Source organism: Alexandromys fortis, unplaced genomic scaffold (genome assembly GCF_014885135.2).
Source record: "Alexandromys fortis isolate MF-2015 unplaced genomic scaffold, M_Fortis_MF-2015_v1.1 scaffold_126, whole genome shotgun sequence".
Classification (NCBI taxonomy): domain Eukaryota; kingdom Metazoa; phylum Chordata; class Mammalia; order Rodentia; family Cricetidae; genus Alexandromys; species Alexandromys fortis.
The window spans coordinates 368,405-386,178 of record NW_026068018.1 but is presented as its reverse complement, the minus strand read 5'-3'; the positions used below and the strand labels follow the sequence as shown (position 1 = coordinate 386,178).

The window sequence follows — 17,774 nt, the reverse complement described above, 5'->3', positions numbered from 1 at the left end:
ACTGGAAAGACTCACTTTTATAATCATACCTTATACTCATTTCAGAAAGTATTTGGAAGTAAACTGAAAAGCAAAATATTACTAAAATAAGTTATTTATTGTTATTTAAAATAAACATTTATTATAGAATATCAAATTTGACTTAATCTAATATATTAACAAAAACATAATACACTTCAGTAAACAAGGATTTCCAACTTAATGTATAACTAAGTTAATTAAACACTTGAGTTTTGGGTAGGGGCAAAGAGCAGCCACTGCCATCTAATTCCCCAAATCCATACTGCTTCATAGTTAAGGGGCAACCTCAGAGGAGGTTCTGGAAATGCACAGAAAAATGACACAGCCCCCAAAGCAGCTACAGAGGAGAAGGTGCTAGATCAAAATTCTACTTCATATCCCTGAAGGTGGTGGTGGGTTTTCCCACCAGTTTTATAGAAATGGCAGTTTGTTCATGAAAGCAGCCCATTCATGGAATGTTGTAGCATGGCCATGTCTTCAAACTTAGGGCTTGGCAGTGTCTGGTCACATGCCCACATTCAGAGGAGAGATGCTAAGGCTGTGGGCTGCCATCATGTCACAGTGATTCCTGCCTCAGGAACACTAAGATGGCTCTCTTCTCTTTAGAGGTAGGAAGTATTGTCAACTCCAGAAGAGCTGGGTCTACAGTTTACCCTACATTGGATTCAATGAGATGGTCAATAAAACTTTTTTCTTTGTTATCTGTGAAAGATTTTTTTGTAATTATCCTACATTTGGTTCAACAAAGCAACCAGTTTGAAAGTTACTGGGTTACTCATGATGATAGATATCATTCCTCCCAAGAACTTAAGTCCTGTTGTTGAACATGTCTTCATACCATCCTCTGTTTTTGGCTTCCATACAGACAGATGCATGACACTGCTGCATGGTATATTCCATCTCAATCAGTTGGCGGCATCCAATGGTTAATTTTTCCCTAGGGAAAAAAGAAATAGTAAATCACCAGAGGATAGTCAAAAATCCCAGGACTCCAGAGGCAGGCAGGTATCTGCGAGTTCCAGACAACTTATGCTATGTAATGAGTTCCACTTTAGCCAAGGCTACACACCCTTTCTCAACAAGTATTTATTTGTAACTGTATATATATATATATATGTATGTCTATGTATGGGCTTATGCATATGGATGTAGTGCCCATAGAAGCTAGAAGAGGGTGTCAGATCCCCTGGGGGTCAAGTTACAGGTGGTTGGTTGTTGCTGGTCAAGTTGAGTACTGGCAACTGAATTCTTAATCTTTCCCAAAAGCAATGAGACCTCTCAACCCCTGCACCATCTCTCTAGCCCACCCTACATTTTACCCCTGGACCCCTAAGGTAGAAAGAAAGTGTAACATGAGGGCCTGCTCTTGGAGTTTCTGTCCTGCCCAGTACCCCACAGCTGGCAAGCCCCAAAGAAAATCACACAGAGAGTCTGCATTACTTATAAACTGATTGGCCCATTAGCTCAGACTACTTATTAGCTCTTGTCGCTTATATTAACCCATTATTCTTATCTATGCTAGCCACATGGTTCAGTACCTTTCCAGCCAGGCAGGTTGCATCTTGCTTCTTGGTGGTCAGGGCAGAAATGGGAGGAATGGGCTTCCTATAATTGGCACCCAACGTGGATAACTGCATCCACAGAAAGCCTAAGAAAGCTTGGGAAAGAATGGAGTTTTCTTGGTAGCAACAATTTCTTGGGTCTGCTCTGCTTGCTAGAGGAAAACGCTCTCATTTAAGAGTGGCTTCCTGACTCAGCTTTAGCTGCAAAACCCTGCAGCTCTTTAAGAGATCCTGCCAAGATACACTTAAAAAGTGTTGAAAAAAGCAAACGGCATGTTTTTCAGTTTTCAGCTGTAGCAGGAAAAAAGCTGCACCGTTTTAAAATGCTGGCTTTCTGGGCCATCTTGCCAGGGCAAACTCTGACTCAGGCAGTCATTCTGACTATGAAACATTTGAATGTGGTCTGTGAGCAGAATGCTGCAGCTTGCTTGCTGGCAGGGACCTTAAAACGCCATAGAGTTGTGGCAATAAAAATGGCTACAGCCAGTACCTCCGCCATGAGGCTGGAAAGCTAAGGAATGGGATGGATCCAGCCGTCAAAGCCACGGCTTTAATCCTCTCCATAAAGACTAATGTGGTCAGAAAAAGAGAGATAAACAGTAAAGAGAGATTCAAAGACGAAGAAAACCTCTAAATGGTTTACAATGTGTTAAAATTATATGCAGGCTTAAAAATAAAGGTTAAAATCCTTAAAAATAAAAAAGAGTAGTTTGGGTGTGGTGGTACACACCTTTAATCCCAACACTTGGGAGGCAGAGGTAGATTGGCCTCTGTGACTTCAAGTCAGGACTTGATCATAATTCTAAATTTTCTTTAGGTAACCATAAGATTATCAGCGCCAGCCAGAAGTAGCTTGAAAAACTATGCCCACATTCCCCAAAAATGGACTATGAATATTTTCCTTTGTTTAAAAAAAAAAAGAGGGGGAAGTGGTGCAGGAGAATTATCTGTATTCTGTCAATCATGTTTTAAATAAACGCTGATTGGCCAGGAAGGAAGTAGAGGTGGGGCGATGAGAACAGGAGAGTTCTGGGAAGGAGGAAGCCCTCCCATTCCAGCCCAGACCACCGAGAAGCAAGATGTAACCTACCCAGCTGAAAGGTACCGAGCCATGTGGCTAACATAGATAAGAATAATGGGTTAATATAAGCTACAAGAGCTAATAAGAAGACTGAGCTAATGGGCCAATCAGTTTTATAACTTATGGAGGTCTCTGTGATTTTTTTTTGGGGGGGGGGGCTTGTCGGCTGTGGGGTACTGGGCGGGACAGAAACCCCAACAAGCAGCCCTTCATGTTCCAGGAAAGAAGTGATTCTCCAAATTGTCCTCTGCCTTCACATGTGTGTTATGGTACACACATACACACGTAATTCTTTTTAACAAATTAGTTATACAGATGGGTGTGATGGCTCATGAGAGGCTAGAGCAGGAAAATCCTCAAATACTCAGTGAGTTCCAGACAAGCATGGAATACAGAATGAGCGCCTATCTCAAAAAAATAAAGAATTGTAGATATTTCCTATATATGGTATGGTTTGAAATATGTATACATTACAGAATTGGCATGGTTGAGGTATTTAACATACATTATGTCCCAAACATCTCTTGAACTACTCATAACTGATGTTTTGTGTCCTTTAATTAACATCCACCCAATCTTTCAACCACTACCCCCAGGCCTGTTACTCTACTGCCTGTTTTTGGATTCCAGTATTTTGCTCTGCACAAAAGCAAGCTCATACAGTATTTGTTTTTCTGCTATCATAAGACACTCAACATAACAGTGCCCAGGTCCATCCATATGTCTACAACAATAGGATTTCCTACTTTTCAAAGGCTAAACAGTATTCTAAAGAGCATTTTCCCATATCTATTCCTTAGCTGGTAGGCATTTAGACTGATTCCATATCTGGTCTACTGTAACTGATGCTACACTGAACATGAAAGTGAAGAAATATTTTAAACATAGTATACCCATTTCCCTTAGATATATTAAAAACTCTATTTGACAGTTCTGAGGATTAAAGCTAGACTTCAGCATGTGAGACAAGTGTTCCACCAGGCAATATTCTTAATATAATGTGACAATTTGAGAGAAGATACTCTTCTTAGCAAAGAGCACAGATTCTTAAATACCCAACTGAGATTTCCAGCTGTAATTCCTAGAATTCAAAAATAAGAGTTCCCATGGCAGACTTCTGTAAATAAGCAAAGTTGAATCTTTAAATAGAATACTGTGGGTTGAGCAGCCTAAGTTTCTACCTAACTCTCTGAAGGACCTCTAGCTTATGTTCAGATGTCATCAGGGACTAAGTAGCACTGCAGAACAGATGGCTACACTGTATCTACTTCAGTTGAGGAGTTAAAAAAAGGTGAACTGTAAAGGGAGAACCCACTCCAGCAAACTTCCTCTGACCTAAGCATTCCCTCATCCCAAATGATAAAACCACTGCTGTAAGCCAACTAGCAATTAACTGAAAATTCATACTCTAAACCAAAGGTGAGATATGCCAGGAGTGGTGACACACACCTTTAATCCCAGCACTTGAGAGACAGAGACCGGTGGATCTATTTCACTTTGACACCAGTCTGGTCTAATAGTGAGTTCTAGGTCATCCAAGGCTACATAGTGAGATCCTGTCTCAAAATAAACAAAAACTGTGAGAAAGCAGGAAGTCATTCCTAATATACTCTATGCTTACATCATAATTTGTAAATTATTACTTTTTTAAAAAAGATTTATTTTTACTTATGTGTGTTGTGGAATATTTGTTTAACTAGGCAAAAATGTGTTACATTTGTTTAAGTTGCAGAATATTACTTTATGTGTAGGTGTGTTACATATGTTTATACTGCCTTTGTTAACAATGTGTAGGCTATACTGCATTTGCTTAACTATGTAAAGACATGTTACTGTTTTACCTTGCTTGCCTAAGGCACCTGATTAGTCTAATAATGAGCTGAATGGCCAAGAGCTAGGTAGAGAAAGGATAGGCAGAATGGACAGGCAGGGAGAATAAGTAGGAGAAGCAATCTAGGCTATAGAGAAAAGAAAAGAATAAGGGAGAAAGAGAGGGACACACCCAGAGCCAGAAGCCAGGCAGCTGCCAGCCATCCAGATACAAGAAGCAGTGAAAGGAAGATATACAGAAGAAAAGAAAGGTAAAAAACCCCAAGACAAAACACAGATGAAGATAAAGAGGTTAAGCTATAAGAGCTAGTGGGGCAAGCATAAGATAATTAATAAGTCTCATGTCATCATTTGGGAGCTGGTTGGTGGCCCAAAAGAAAAAAAACCTGCTACATTATGCGTATCTGTTTATTCATGTGGAAGCCCGAAGGCCAGAGGAGGATATTGATGGAGTTAACAGGTAGTTGTAAGCAACCCAACCTAAGTTCTGGAAACAAAAATTCAGGTCCTCTAAAAGAGCAATGGTACTCTTAACTGCTGGGTCATCTTTTCAGCTCTAATTTACTTTTTTAAAAAACTTGAGATGAGGGGGCTGAAGAGATGGCTCAGTGGTCCTGAGCTCAATTCCTAGCAACCACATGGTGGCTCACAACCATCTGTACTGAGATCTGGTGCCCTCTTCTGGCGTGTAGGCAAACTTGCAGAAAGAACACTATGCATTAAAAAAAAAATAAATCTCTTTAGAAAATCTGTGATGAATCCAGTTGATTTGCCAAAAACTAATAGGGGCAAAATTATGAGACCCCTAATTTTAGAGCACTAAAACACTTTATTTAGCATATTTCTATCTAATAGGTGGTCTCTGTACGTTCAGGAAGATTACTCAGTTATCCAGTACAATATCTATGCATGTTAGGTATTCAAGATAGGGTACTTATCTTCTTTACATTAAGAATGTCATGACTAGCCAGGTGTGGTGGCACACGCCTTTAATCCCAGCACTCAGAAGGTAGTGGCCAGTCTGGTCTACAAAGTGAGCTCCAGGACAGTCAGCTCTTATAGAGAGAAACCCAGTCTTGAAAAAAAAAAAAAAAAAAAAAAAAAGAAAAGAAAAGAAAAAAAAGAATGTTATTACTTCCTTGGCTTCTAGGATGGCTCAGAGCTATGTCCATAGTGTTAGAAAGAACTACAGCTACCTCTCCTCCCACATGATGGATCCCTTGATAGAGGGTACCAAGGGAAAAAGAGCAAGTCAAAACGCAGGATTCCATGAGAGGAAGGAGAGACAACAAAAAGTAAATATGCCATATATGAGCTGCCCCTCTTCCTGAGGATGTGTGGCTTCTCAGAGAGTGACTAAAAACAATTTGTGGGTGGAGGATGGGAATGATGGACAGATGAGAAAATATGGAGAGGATTAACTGATACTAAACACCTTTCTAAAAAGCTGTATGGACTCACAACCATCTGTAATGAGGTCTGATACCCTCTTCTGGCCTGCAGACATACACACAGACAGAATATTGTATGCATAATAAATAAATATTTAAAAAAATTAAAAAAAGCTGTATGGAAACTTATTACAGTGGAAGCTTCCTAAGATTACGCGAGCAGCATGCGGCACACGCGCGCGCACACACACACACACACGCATGTAAAAGAAACTTAAGTGGAATTATCCTAACAAGATTACAACACCAAACTAGAGATTGTGCACTACCAGATAACCCACTACCAGGAATGGGTTGCTTCTTTTTCAGCTGTTAGCCAATGGGACCCAATAGACAGCCCCAGACACAATCAGCTACTGGCACTGTTCTTGGTTACCTTCCAGAACTTGACAGTAAGATCCTATTGCTGGAAACACCACATAATTGAGTCATAAACATGGAGAGATTATGACCTGGAAGCTTCATCCAACTAGCTGGCTTTTACAGGGCTGGAAGGCGCCTGGCACACTACCAGAGGAGAAAAGTAATCATCAATCTCACTCAGCCATGAGCCCTCTGAGCTACAGTAATAACTTGCCTGGCAAGATATGCCCATTGGTACAAAGTGGCATGAATGTTACAGGGTAACCAATCAAATTCTGGCAGGATTTAAGGCCTGTTTCAGAAGATGGACCCACATCTAGCACTGTTAATGACACCAAGAACCTGTGACTTGATAGATGATAGGCCATTGGAGAAAACCTACTATCAGTAAGTCTGCTAAATGGGCACAGCATTAAAATGACTCCTAATGACTTATTGCTATACATAAATGCTTGTCTCAACCTTCATCAGAGAAGCTTAATGCAGGAGATGGTGATCACACAGAGAACCATAACGATCAACACACAGAGAGTCGGTCTTAAGAGGCACTGAGCCCTAAACAGGACATTTATATCATATCTTCCCTTTAAGGCTAATGGATCTTTGAGGAAGAAGATGGGAAGACTGTAAGAACCAGAGATAGCAGCTGATGTCAAAGAAATGGTGTTTTCTATACAGAACAGCAGGTGCACATATGAACTCATAGACAAGACTTGCACAAGCTCAAGCCAGACAAAATCAAAGTAGCAGGGAGTGAGGTATGGGCACATATAATCTCATCCTTCCCTGAGGAGTCATTGGCATTTGAGATTATAAGGAAAGGCAAAGCCAGTATTTAATTGTATGACCTCTATATTACCCCATTCCATGGCAGGTCCCACTCAAAGAGCAGTTGTTCAACATATACTGGATTTGATGAGGAAAGAGGGAGGAGAGGGAGAGAGGGAGGAGGGGTGAAGATGATCAAAATACATTGTATGGAATTCTCAAAGAACTAAAAAATATTATTTTAAAAAATTTTGGCTTTGAGTTACCCTAGGTCTATTTCCTATACTTAAAATTTTTGCTGCCAATTCTTTCCAACAACTCAAAAACAAAAGTTTTTCAAAAAAGTCTTGTACAAGGTTGGAAACAGCAGAGATGAAAATGTTTTCTTATAAAATTCTAAAAAAAAAACCAAAACCAACAAAAACAAAAAAACAAAAAGGGCAAGTCCATATTCCTATCCTTGGTCATTTACTCTATATTTGAAAACAAAAGAATGTATCCTTCAGTAACCAAATCTATTTCTGTATCCTTCCTTTTCCTTCCCTTCCCTACCAGAGTTAGGAGGGGCTCCCTCTCCTCTTTAGCCTGGAGGTGGTGCTAAGCTCCTTCCCTTCCTGTGAGTCAGTGTTCTGGCAACAACCACTCAGTTATTTCCTGCAGCAAGTTGTCAGTGCAAAAGGCTGCTGGGTGTAGTTAGTGTGGTGACGGAGTTCCTGAGTTCCTTCCCTCAGGACTCACCTGGTGGACAGATAACCAGCCTCTGAATTCCATTCTCCAGCACCTCCAGTGTGTCACATCCCTTGAGCACTCACTCTTGGTAACAGGTCCCTTACAAACATGAGAAGCAGCCCATTACATTTTTGGATACTCCCTAACTGCAAGGTGGTTCTTCCTTGGTGCCTATAAAAGCCATTTATCTGAGTCCAAGTTAAAGTGAAAACTATTTCTACTTTCTTCCTCTGATAGTCTTATTAAATTGCTACACCTGGCTTAAATATGTGACCTTCATGTCTCAGCCTTCTAAGTAGCTGAGATTACAGGTATGCACCACACCTATCTAACACTCTAGAGTTCTAAGTTCACATAGAACAGATATGGCCCATATTTTTGGACACAATCATCTATAAAGATAGATGGTCCACAGTCCCAACTACTACAGAGGCTCAGACAAGAGGACCTGCTGGCCCTTACAAGTTTAAAACCAGTCTGAGCTAAGTTATTTCTCTCCAAACTTCTTCCTGCTGTTTATTGGGTGAAATATTTTTAAAATACTTTTCATGTCATTGTGCCTTGGAGAGTGCCGCCTGAGTGACCCCGCCCTCTACCTCCCCCCCAGCAGCTCATGGCACAGTGGTTCAGCTCCAACAATCTGCACTCTGACAACACATTGCTCTTTGCAAACAGTCTCCAGTCCAACAAAGTCCAGCCTTTCACAACCACTAACCACAAACTGTTAGTTTAAAATGTTTATACATTTAGAAGTATAGGATATAGCACGCAATTTCCTTATTTCTTTTAGTCTCCTTAGTAGTTTAGCTTTATAAGGCTACCTCTATAGATAACAAAAAGATTTCTCCCTTTGCAGCTGAGGGTTACCCATTAGTTAGGAAGTTGACTGAGTGAAATGCTTCTTCTTTGCTATGTGACAATTTATCTGGATTTATTGTACTGTGAGCTGTTGGAACGACTCTGTTTCTTATCATTTACTTAAGAAATAGTATATGACCTCAGATGTAATGCCTAAAAGACTTTGTGGATCTTTATAAGTTGTAAAGAACAAAGAGAAATGGCAGAATTAACATGGGAGAATAAAGAGTGACACCATCAGGAAAGTGTGCTTTTTCCCCTCTAAAAAAACCTTAGGTAGAAATGCTGACTCTGTGGCTTTCTCTCAAAACTCTGGGTGCGGTCTAGGAGCTGGCGCTCCATAGTCAAAGTTATAGGTGTCTCATTATCACATATAGATGTGCTTACCGATACTCAGTCTGAGAAACACAATCATAAAGTTCCTGGGCAGTAAAGCTGACATTTTTGCTTACCTGAAAAGAACCAAAATACAGTTATTAAGGAGACATGTTAAACTAAATGAGCGATGAAAGCACAGTTAAAATGGGGCATATTCTGAGAGCGGGATATCAGATCTTCAGTCACCACCTAAATGAAAACTGACAGGAATAGGAAGAAGTTTGGTGACTAAAATGTTAATACTGAAGTATGTGTAAACGTTAGTCCTATTATTACAACTCAATCTAGTCCCAGAACTAGAAATAGTAGAAACAAGATGGATCTAAATTAACAGGAATCTTAAAAAGCACATTACTTTGGCATTCAATTGTACAGAAAAAATACTGTAAGCTGTGTGGAAAGGTCTGATTTAGGAAAAGGTTGGACTCACAGGTAATTCTGCCCCTCCCTCTTTTCTTCCCCATCATTCATTCCTTCCTTCCTTCATTTCATTCATACATTCCTTTTCTTCCTCTCTCCCTACTTCCTTATGGCTCTAGGAATCAAACTCAGAGTTTTATACAAGCTAAGCAAATACTGAACCTAGAGCTACACTCTAGCCCATAGACACTTCCTAAAAACCTGTATTTTAAAGTGTTACCCAAAGACATAATTTATAAAACCACATATAAGAGTCCATCATTCAAACTCTTGTACACCTGAAACACAAAATGAAGGAATCTTGTTTTTTTTTTTTTTAATTTTATCATTAGTGTGTGAACAACTATCAGGGTAAGAGGACAATTTTGAGAGCCCGTTCTCTCCTTTTGATGTTGGGTTTCAGGAATGAAACTTATATGACCAGGTTTGCACAGCAAGTTGTCCTAGAATCTTTATTTCTTAAAACTCCCTATTTCTGATGCAGACAATGTTGTATTTTTTTAAAGATTTTTTTTTATTAATGACGTATACAGTGTTCTATGTATCCTGCCCACTAGAAGAGGACACCAGATCTCATTACAGATGGTTGTGAGCCATCATGTGGTTGCTGGGAATTGAACACAGGACCTCTGGAAGAACAGTCAGTGCTCTTAACCTCTGAGCCATCTCTCCAGCCCGACAATGTAGTATTTATGTACAAGGAAGAACCTTGAAATTTGTATCAAGAAATTTTGTGTGTCTTTTTGTTTTTGGTGCTAGAGATTGAACCCAGGGCCTTACTAGCCAAGTACACCCAACGAGATAGACACCTGCCCACAGAATTTCATTTTCAAAGGTGTACCTAAGTTGTTCTTATTTCATAACCCTCCATCTTCTTCAGCAAACTGCCCACTAGAAGGTGTCACTTCAGTGGGTGGTAAATTCAATAAATAATATAATACTATTTAAAATTTCAGAAATCTGAAACTAGTGGAGAGAAACTCAATAAAACTATATTCTATTCCATTATTTTCAAAACTATATAAAGAGCTTCAGATGCAGCTCACTGTACAATATCCAGCATTGTAAAGGAAGCTTGAGTTTTACTAGCCAGTCCATATTTTCAGTGGGGGAAAATATCCCTATTCTGATTCACTTAATATTACTTTAAAGGTTTTTATATCATACAAATGATCAATAAAGATCAGGGTAGTAGTTATTTGAAAAATTCTGTAACTTTCTTCAATGTTTTCTTATGACATTACCCATACTTATGAAGAAACACTTCATTTACTCTAAGTTAAATTCTATAAAATTTTTAAATACAATTATGTTAGAGCGGGGGTGTGTGTGGCTTACTGGTCAAATGCTAGCCTACCATGCATAAGGCCTGGGGTTTGATCTCAAATACTGTCAAAATACATGAGAGGGATATAGGTATCTTTAGTTTATAAATATACATACTTTTAAAAGTTAATATAATACTAGTATTTTTCTTAAAATGAGGATGTGTCTATATATTAAATTTCTAGTAATACATATATTTAATATTATACTTATGACTGATAAAATTGGTATATAGTATATCATAATTTTATGTGATTTATAATTCTTTAATTTTTTTGCACGTGTATCTACATGTGTGTGTGCACAAGTGGGCATATGTGTGAAGGCTAGAGGTTAACATTAATTATCTTCCTCAATGGCTCTCCCCTTTATATATTAAGGAAGCATCTCTCACTTGAACCCAGATGGCCAACTTGCTCCCAGGATCCTATCACTGACTCACATGTTGGAATTACAAACGTGCTTCCGTGCCAACCTGGTCTTGATATGGGTCCAGTCCTCAAGTTTGCATAGCAAGTGCTTTACCCACTGACCCATTTTTCCCAGTTTTTGTATTTAAGATTTACTTATTTTAAATCATGTATACAAATGTTTTGCTTGTACCCAAGAATGTGCATCATGTGCATGCTTGGTGCCCTCTAGAGGCCAAAGGAAGGTACTGGATTCCCCAGACCTAGAGTCACAGCTATGACTCACTCACTATAAAGGGTCCAAATCTTGGTCCTCTACAACAGTAACTCTGGCTCTTAACTACCAAGTCATATATCTCTCTATCTCTCTCTCTCTTTCTCTCGTCTACTGGGTTTTAGATTTGGGGGTTTTGTTGGTTTATTTGTTTTGGTTTTGATCTATCTGTCTGTTTTGAGATACTCACCATGTAACCTTGGCTGTCATGGAACTTGCTACATAGACCAGGCTCTTCTTAAACTTGAAGATCCTCCTGACTCTGCCTTCTAGGAGCTGGAATTCCAGGCATGAGCTACCATACCCAGCCCTATAATTTTGTTTTAAAAATCATTTTTTTTAAACATACATTTGGAATTAAACCATCATGAGTCTAGTTTTTCCTTTTGTGCATGTTTTGCCCTTGCCCCACATGCCAGGACCAATAAGGTATAAATCCAGACAGACCATCAATGTCAACAGGCTACAGATGTTTGATCATAAGAGAAAGAGAATAGTCTGTTTGGTTAGTGGTTGGGAGAGAAAAACATGATATAATAAGAACACACAATAATTCTTAAGTATCTAAAAGATCATATTTTAAAAAGTACCTAGAACTACCCTTTAACTTTAAAATCAACCATTTGGGAGGAGCAGGAGAATCAAGAGTTCAAGGTCATCCTCCGCTACGTAGTGAGTTTGAGTCTGATCTGTATTATGTATTACATAAGACTGTAACACTCATACAAAGATATATAATATATATAATGTATTCAATATAAATAAAGGCAACATGACTCCACATTAAGTTAAGCAACTTATAAAGCACATAGTTAGCTTACTAATAAAAATTAAAGCGCAAGTTCATAAAGTCTATACTCATTAATTTCAACTATTAAGACATTTTTTCTTTACTCATTTGGAGGCATTTTAAATTACTCTGTTATATTTCTATGTATGAATACACTAAATGGTGTCTTGCCCAGCTTCTTACTAGGTTGTTAATGGACAATATGCCATACAAAAAGTTATATGAAGAACTAACCAGGCATGAAAGTAAAGAAATATATTCAAGGAAGTTTGACTCCCTATAATGTGAAGCCCCAGCATGTGCTGCTCCTTCACTGAGATCATTTCTAAATATAACACATAAGCTAGGAGTGGTGTATACACCAATAACCCGAGTACTCAGGAAGGTGATGTGAAATGACCAGGGTTTAAGAACAGTCTGAACTACATAATAAGTTTCAGGCTGGCCCAAGCTTTAGCAAACAGGGCCTGGAGAGCTGACTCAGCAGTTAAGAGCATTTGATGCTGTTCCAGAGGACTCAGGTTCAATTCCCAGCATCCACATGACAGCTCACAACTGCCTGTAACTCCAGTTCCAGGGAATCTGACACATTCGCACAGACACATAAGCAAACACCAATGCACATAATAAAATAAATTTAAGAAAACAAACAAACAAATTCTGTGCTGAAACAAGTATATTTCAGGACTCTATTGTAATTTCACTTGGGGAACAAGATAAAAATTGGTTATGTTATTGGTAAGAAATAGATTGGAGAAGATACAGATGAACAAATGGAGCAAGCTACTATACAACATGAAGACTATAGTTAATAACATCATTAAATTTAGGATTGTTTTGCTAAAAAGGTAGATTTTAATTTTATTGCCAATTAAAAAGGATATTATATAAGAAGGTGGTTCTGTTTATTTACTTGAATGTAATAACTACTTTTTTTTTTTTAAGATAAAAACTTTTAGAGTGTGGGTATGTGCGTCTGTGCACACAAACACCCACAGAGGCCAGAAAAAGGCACTGGATCTCCTGGAACTGGAGAATAACAGGCAGTTATGAACTGCCTGTCCTATAAGCAATATATGCTGTTAAAAGCTGAGCCCCACCTCCATCCGCCTTTGTTTATTTTTGTTTTGTTTTGTTTTTTTGAGACAAGACTTCTCACAGCCCAGGCTAACCTGGTACTTACTATGTAGCCCACAGTGATCTCCAAATCACAATTTTCCTGCCTTAGCCTCCTGAGTCCTGAGATTACAGGCATGAGCTATCATGTCCTACAAAACATTACCTTGTATAATCTTAAATATATACATTTTTTTTCAACAGGTAGAAAAACAAATGTCATTGGCAAATTTTTATGACGCTTTCAAGTTTTCATTTAGGCCAGTCTGTATAAAACAGGAAGATCCTGCATCAAAAAAAAATTTCATTTAAAGAAAATTCCAATAGCAATCTTATTGTACTTATATTCAAACAATATAAATATTATGTGAATAATATATAAACATTTTTTTCATACCTCATACTTGACTAGGAAGTTATAGAGAGTCTCAACATCTTGAAAATTACTATTAGGAGCTAAAATTCTAAAAAAAAAAAAAGATACATTAACAAAAGAACCATGGAAATTAATTTTTAAAAACCTTTTATTTTCTCCTTCAAACTCATATCCATGATTATTATGTTTATTCAAACCATTAACTTAATTCAACTAAGATTAATTCATTAAAATATTTCAGCTACTTTAATATCCATACATTAGCTATCACAAACATTCTTTTTTTAGTCTGCTGAGACAGTTTCATATAGACCAGACTGTCCTCAAACTGGAAATATAGCCAAGGCTGGCCCTGAAAAACTAATTGCCCTGCCTCCACCTCTCAAATACTGAGATTATAGGGCTGTGCCACTGGACCTACCTGCCATAAACATTCTTACATGTGAAATTATAATTCACATGTTACATTATAACAACGCATAGTTCTCAAAAGGTAGACAGAAATGTAAATTTATACTCCCTATCTTTTAACTGCAGATTTCTTTCTATAATGTTTAGCCAGTTCAAACAGACAACAAATAAAACAGACACCTAAAGACTGTAGCCAAATTCAAATAACACCGAGCTATCTATCAGCACAGCACTCCATGAAAACCAGTGATTAATTAGACGAGAACTGATGGAAGTAACACAGAACAAATGATAGAAATCTTGAATAAAAAAAAGAGGGCAATTATTTTCCACCCTCTAATAGTTAGGTATTCTTTTTGTATACAAAACTTATTTGTTTGTTTGTTTGTTTGATGGCTATGGGTCTTTTGTTTGCATGTATGTCTGTGCATTGAATGTCTGCTTGGGGTCAATGAGGCCAAAAGAGGACACTAGATCCCCTGGGACTGGAATTACAGACAGTTGTGATCCTCTGTGTGAGTGCTGGGAACTGAACCCAGTACTCTGGAAGAAGAGTACTGTTTCATAACCACTGAGCCACTGCTCCAGAACCTTACATGATTTTAATGTTTATAACATCAGTATGTAGAAAATTAACATGGAAGGTTATCTCCTGTTTAAGACCAGTATTGGCTTCACAGTGAATTCCAGATACCCTTGGCTATTGACCCTTGTCTCAAACAAATACATAAATACAATAGAAAAACCTTTATTATTTATTTATTTATCATAGGTTTGGAAAAGCTTCTTCAAACAGGGTTTCACATTATAGACTATTAAAGATAGGTTACATTTGTTTCTGCTGTGGAATATTTGTTTTGCATTGTATTGCATTCTTTTCTGTTGCATTTGTTTAACACTGTGAAGCTGTGTTACTCTGTCTGAACATTAGATTGGTCTAATAAAGAGCTGAATGGCCAATAGTGGGGCAGGAGAGAGAATAGGTGGGGCTGGCAGGCAGAGAGAATTAATAGGAGGAGAAATCTGGGAAAAGGAGATAAGAGAATAAGAGAAGGAGGAGAGGACACCAAGAGCCAGCCACCCAGCCACACAGTCAAGACACATACTAAGAAGGAAAGAAAAGATATACAGAAATAGAGAAAGGTAAAAGCCCACAGGGCAAAAGACAGACAGGATAGTGTAAGTTAAGAAAAGCTGGCTGGATGCGGGGTGGTGGTGGTACACGCCTTTAATCCCAGCACTCGGAGCGGATCTCCGTGAGTTCGAGACCAGCCTGGTCTATAAGAGCTAGTTCCAGGACAGGCTCCAAAACCACAGAGAAACCCTGTCTCAAAAAACCAAAAAAAAAAAAAAAAAAAAAAAAAAAAAAACAAAAAAAAAAAAAAAAAAAAAAAAAAAAAGAAAGAAAAGCTGGCTGGAAACAAGCAAAGATAAGGCCGGACAATTATAGGTAAGAAAAAGCCTCTTTGTGTGATTATTTGGGAGCTGGGTGTGGGGCCCACAAAGAAAAGAGTCAAAGAGTTAAAAAAAAAAAAAAAAGACCAACTAGTTTCATGTAGCTCAGGCTGGCTTGAACAATGTAACTGAGGTTATCCTTTAATTTCTCATTCCTGCATCACCATATATGGCTCATATTAAGAATATCCTTAATAGATCTAGGATACAGAAAAAAACTATGAAAGTTATAACAGTAGCATGACTACCACAAACACCTTCATCTAGTTTAAGTCAAAAAATAAATGAATAGTACTGTAACTAATAAGAAATCAAGTCATTTTAACTCTTAAATTCCAAAGGACTTTTAACCACCACAATATCCCTAGGCCAATCATAATACCACAGCAAAGTGAAGTGATCTCAAATTTTCGGCTATATTTTTGTAGATTATTTGTCTTTATTATACTTATGAAAGCTTCTAAGGCTATTTCATAGGACACAGTCAAAATCTGAAATGTACTCTGCTGTCTTTTTTTTTTTTTTAAGATTATTTATTATGTATACAGGCTCTGCCTACACGCCAGAAGAGGGCACCATTTCAAGTTACACATGGTTGCTGAGAATTGAACTCAGGACCTCTAGAAGAGCAGTCAAATGCTCTTAACCTCTGAGCCATCTCTCCAGCCCTACTCTGCTGTCTTAAAAAGGGGACAACCCATTATATCTTTTTTTTTAAAGATTTATTTATTATCTATACAACATTCTGCCTCCATGTATGCCCCGCAAGCCAGGAAGGCGCCAGATCTCATTACAGATGGTTGTGAGCCACCATGTGGTTGCTGGGACTTGAACTCAGGACCTCTGGAAGAACAGCCAGTGCTCTTAGCCACTGTGCCATCTCTCCAGCCCCCATTATATCTTTAAAATGTCCAAAAATTTTAATAATTCCAGTTTCATTGGAAACGGTTTTCTCCTAGCAAGTAATTTTAAAATACAACCTCATGTCAGGCCATGGGGGCACACAACTTTAATCCCAGAACTTGGCAGGCAGAGGCAGGCAGATCTCTTCCTATCCCACCCAGCTTGCATCCACAACCCTCCCCCCCTCCTTCTGACTCCCTTCCCTCTTTGACCACATAACATCTCCCAGCCCAGCCTGTCCGGGCTCTAGGACCGAATCCGAATCGGCAGGGCAAACAGAAGGGTGGTAGCTCCTTTGTCCCCACTAGCCTGCCTGCAGCGAGCTAGGTAGGTCCTTTGTTTACGAGACACGCAAGCAGCAAGGAGATCCGAACCCGGCACCAGGGGAGACATCAGGCTTGCATCCACAACCCACCCAGAGCGGTCCTGAGGAGTTCCATCTGGACGGTAGTCCATGTTTGGATGCTGAGGAGTTCCAGCTCAACGGGACGGTCCCTGCTTCTACACTGAAAAGATACACCCAGAGATTCATTCACAGCAAAGTCTGGACCAAGACACCAGGCCTCTCCTGGCTCCATTTGAAGGAGGAGATGGGAAGGCGCCAATGCAAGACTTCCTCCAACAACCTGAAAGGCAACATGACTTCACCAGAATCAAGGGATCCCGAAATAAGAAGAATTGTACACCCTACTCCAGAAGAATTAGAAGAAATCGACTCAAAAGTGAATTATATGAAAATAATAGAAGACCTTAAGCAGGAGGTGAAAAACTGCCATAAACAATTAGAGATTACAAACAAAAAGGTAGAGGAAATGAATAAATCGCTTAAAGATACCCAAGAAAATCAAGAGAAACATGAAAAAGCAATCAGACAGGTACGGGAAGCAGTTCAAGACTTGAAGAATGAAATGGAAGTAATGAAGAAAACACAAACCGAGGGAAGATTGGAGATGGAAAATCTGGGTAAACGAACAGGAACTACAGAGACAAGTACTACCAACAGAATACAAGAGATAGAAGAAAGAATATCAGATACTGAAGATACCATAGAGAAAATAAACACACTGATCAAAGAAAACAGCAAAACCAACAAATTCTCATCACAAAACATTCAGGAAATATGGGACACAATAAAAAGACCAAACCTAAGAATAATTGGAGTAGAAGAAGGAGAAGAGGTGCAACTCAACGGCCCAGAAAATATATTTAATAAAATTATAGAAGAAAACTTTCCCAACCTAAAGAAAGATGT

General features: G+C 38.6%; 1 protein-coding gene across 12 annotated transcripts in view; it reads right to left on the bottom strand.

Annotated features, from left to right (window-relative positions):
* Positions 1-78: 78 nt before the first annotated feature.
* Positions 79-17,774, bottom strand: part of Swt1 (SWT1 RNA endoribonuclease homolog) — a 77,620-nt gene continuing 59,924 nt past the window's right edge. For 10 of the 12 annotated variants that reach the window (XM_050162900.1, XM_050162895.1, XM_050162901.1 and 7 more), the window contains 3 exons: positions 13,775-13,841; positions 9,051-9,115; positions 79-958 (listed from right to left, as the gene is read on the bottom strand). In XM_050162900.1, the coding sequence (XP_050018857.1) occupies positions 829-958; positions 9,051-9,115; positions 13,775-13,841 (262 nt within the window). In that variant the 3' untranslated portion in view covers positions 79-828. Of the gene's footprint in view, positions 959-7,814; positions 7,905-9,050; positions 9,116-13,543; positions 13,664-13,774; positions 13,842-17,774 lie in introns of all 12 variants that reach the window. The other 2 variants (XR_007595516.1, XR_007595517.1) reach the window with 2 other exon arrangements.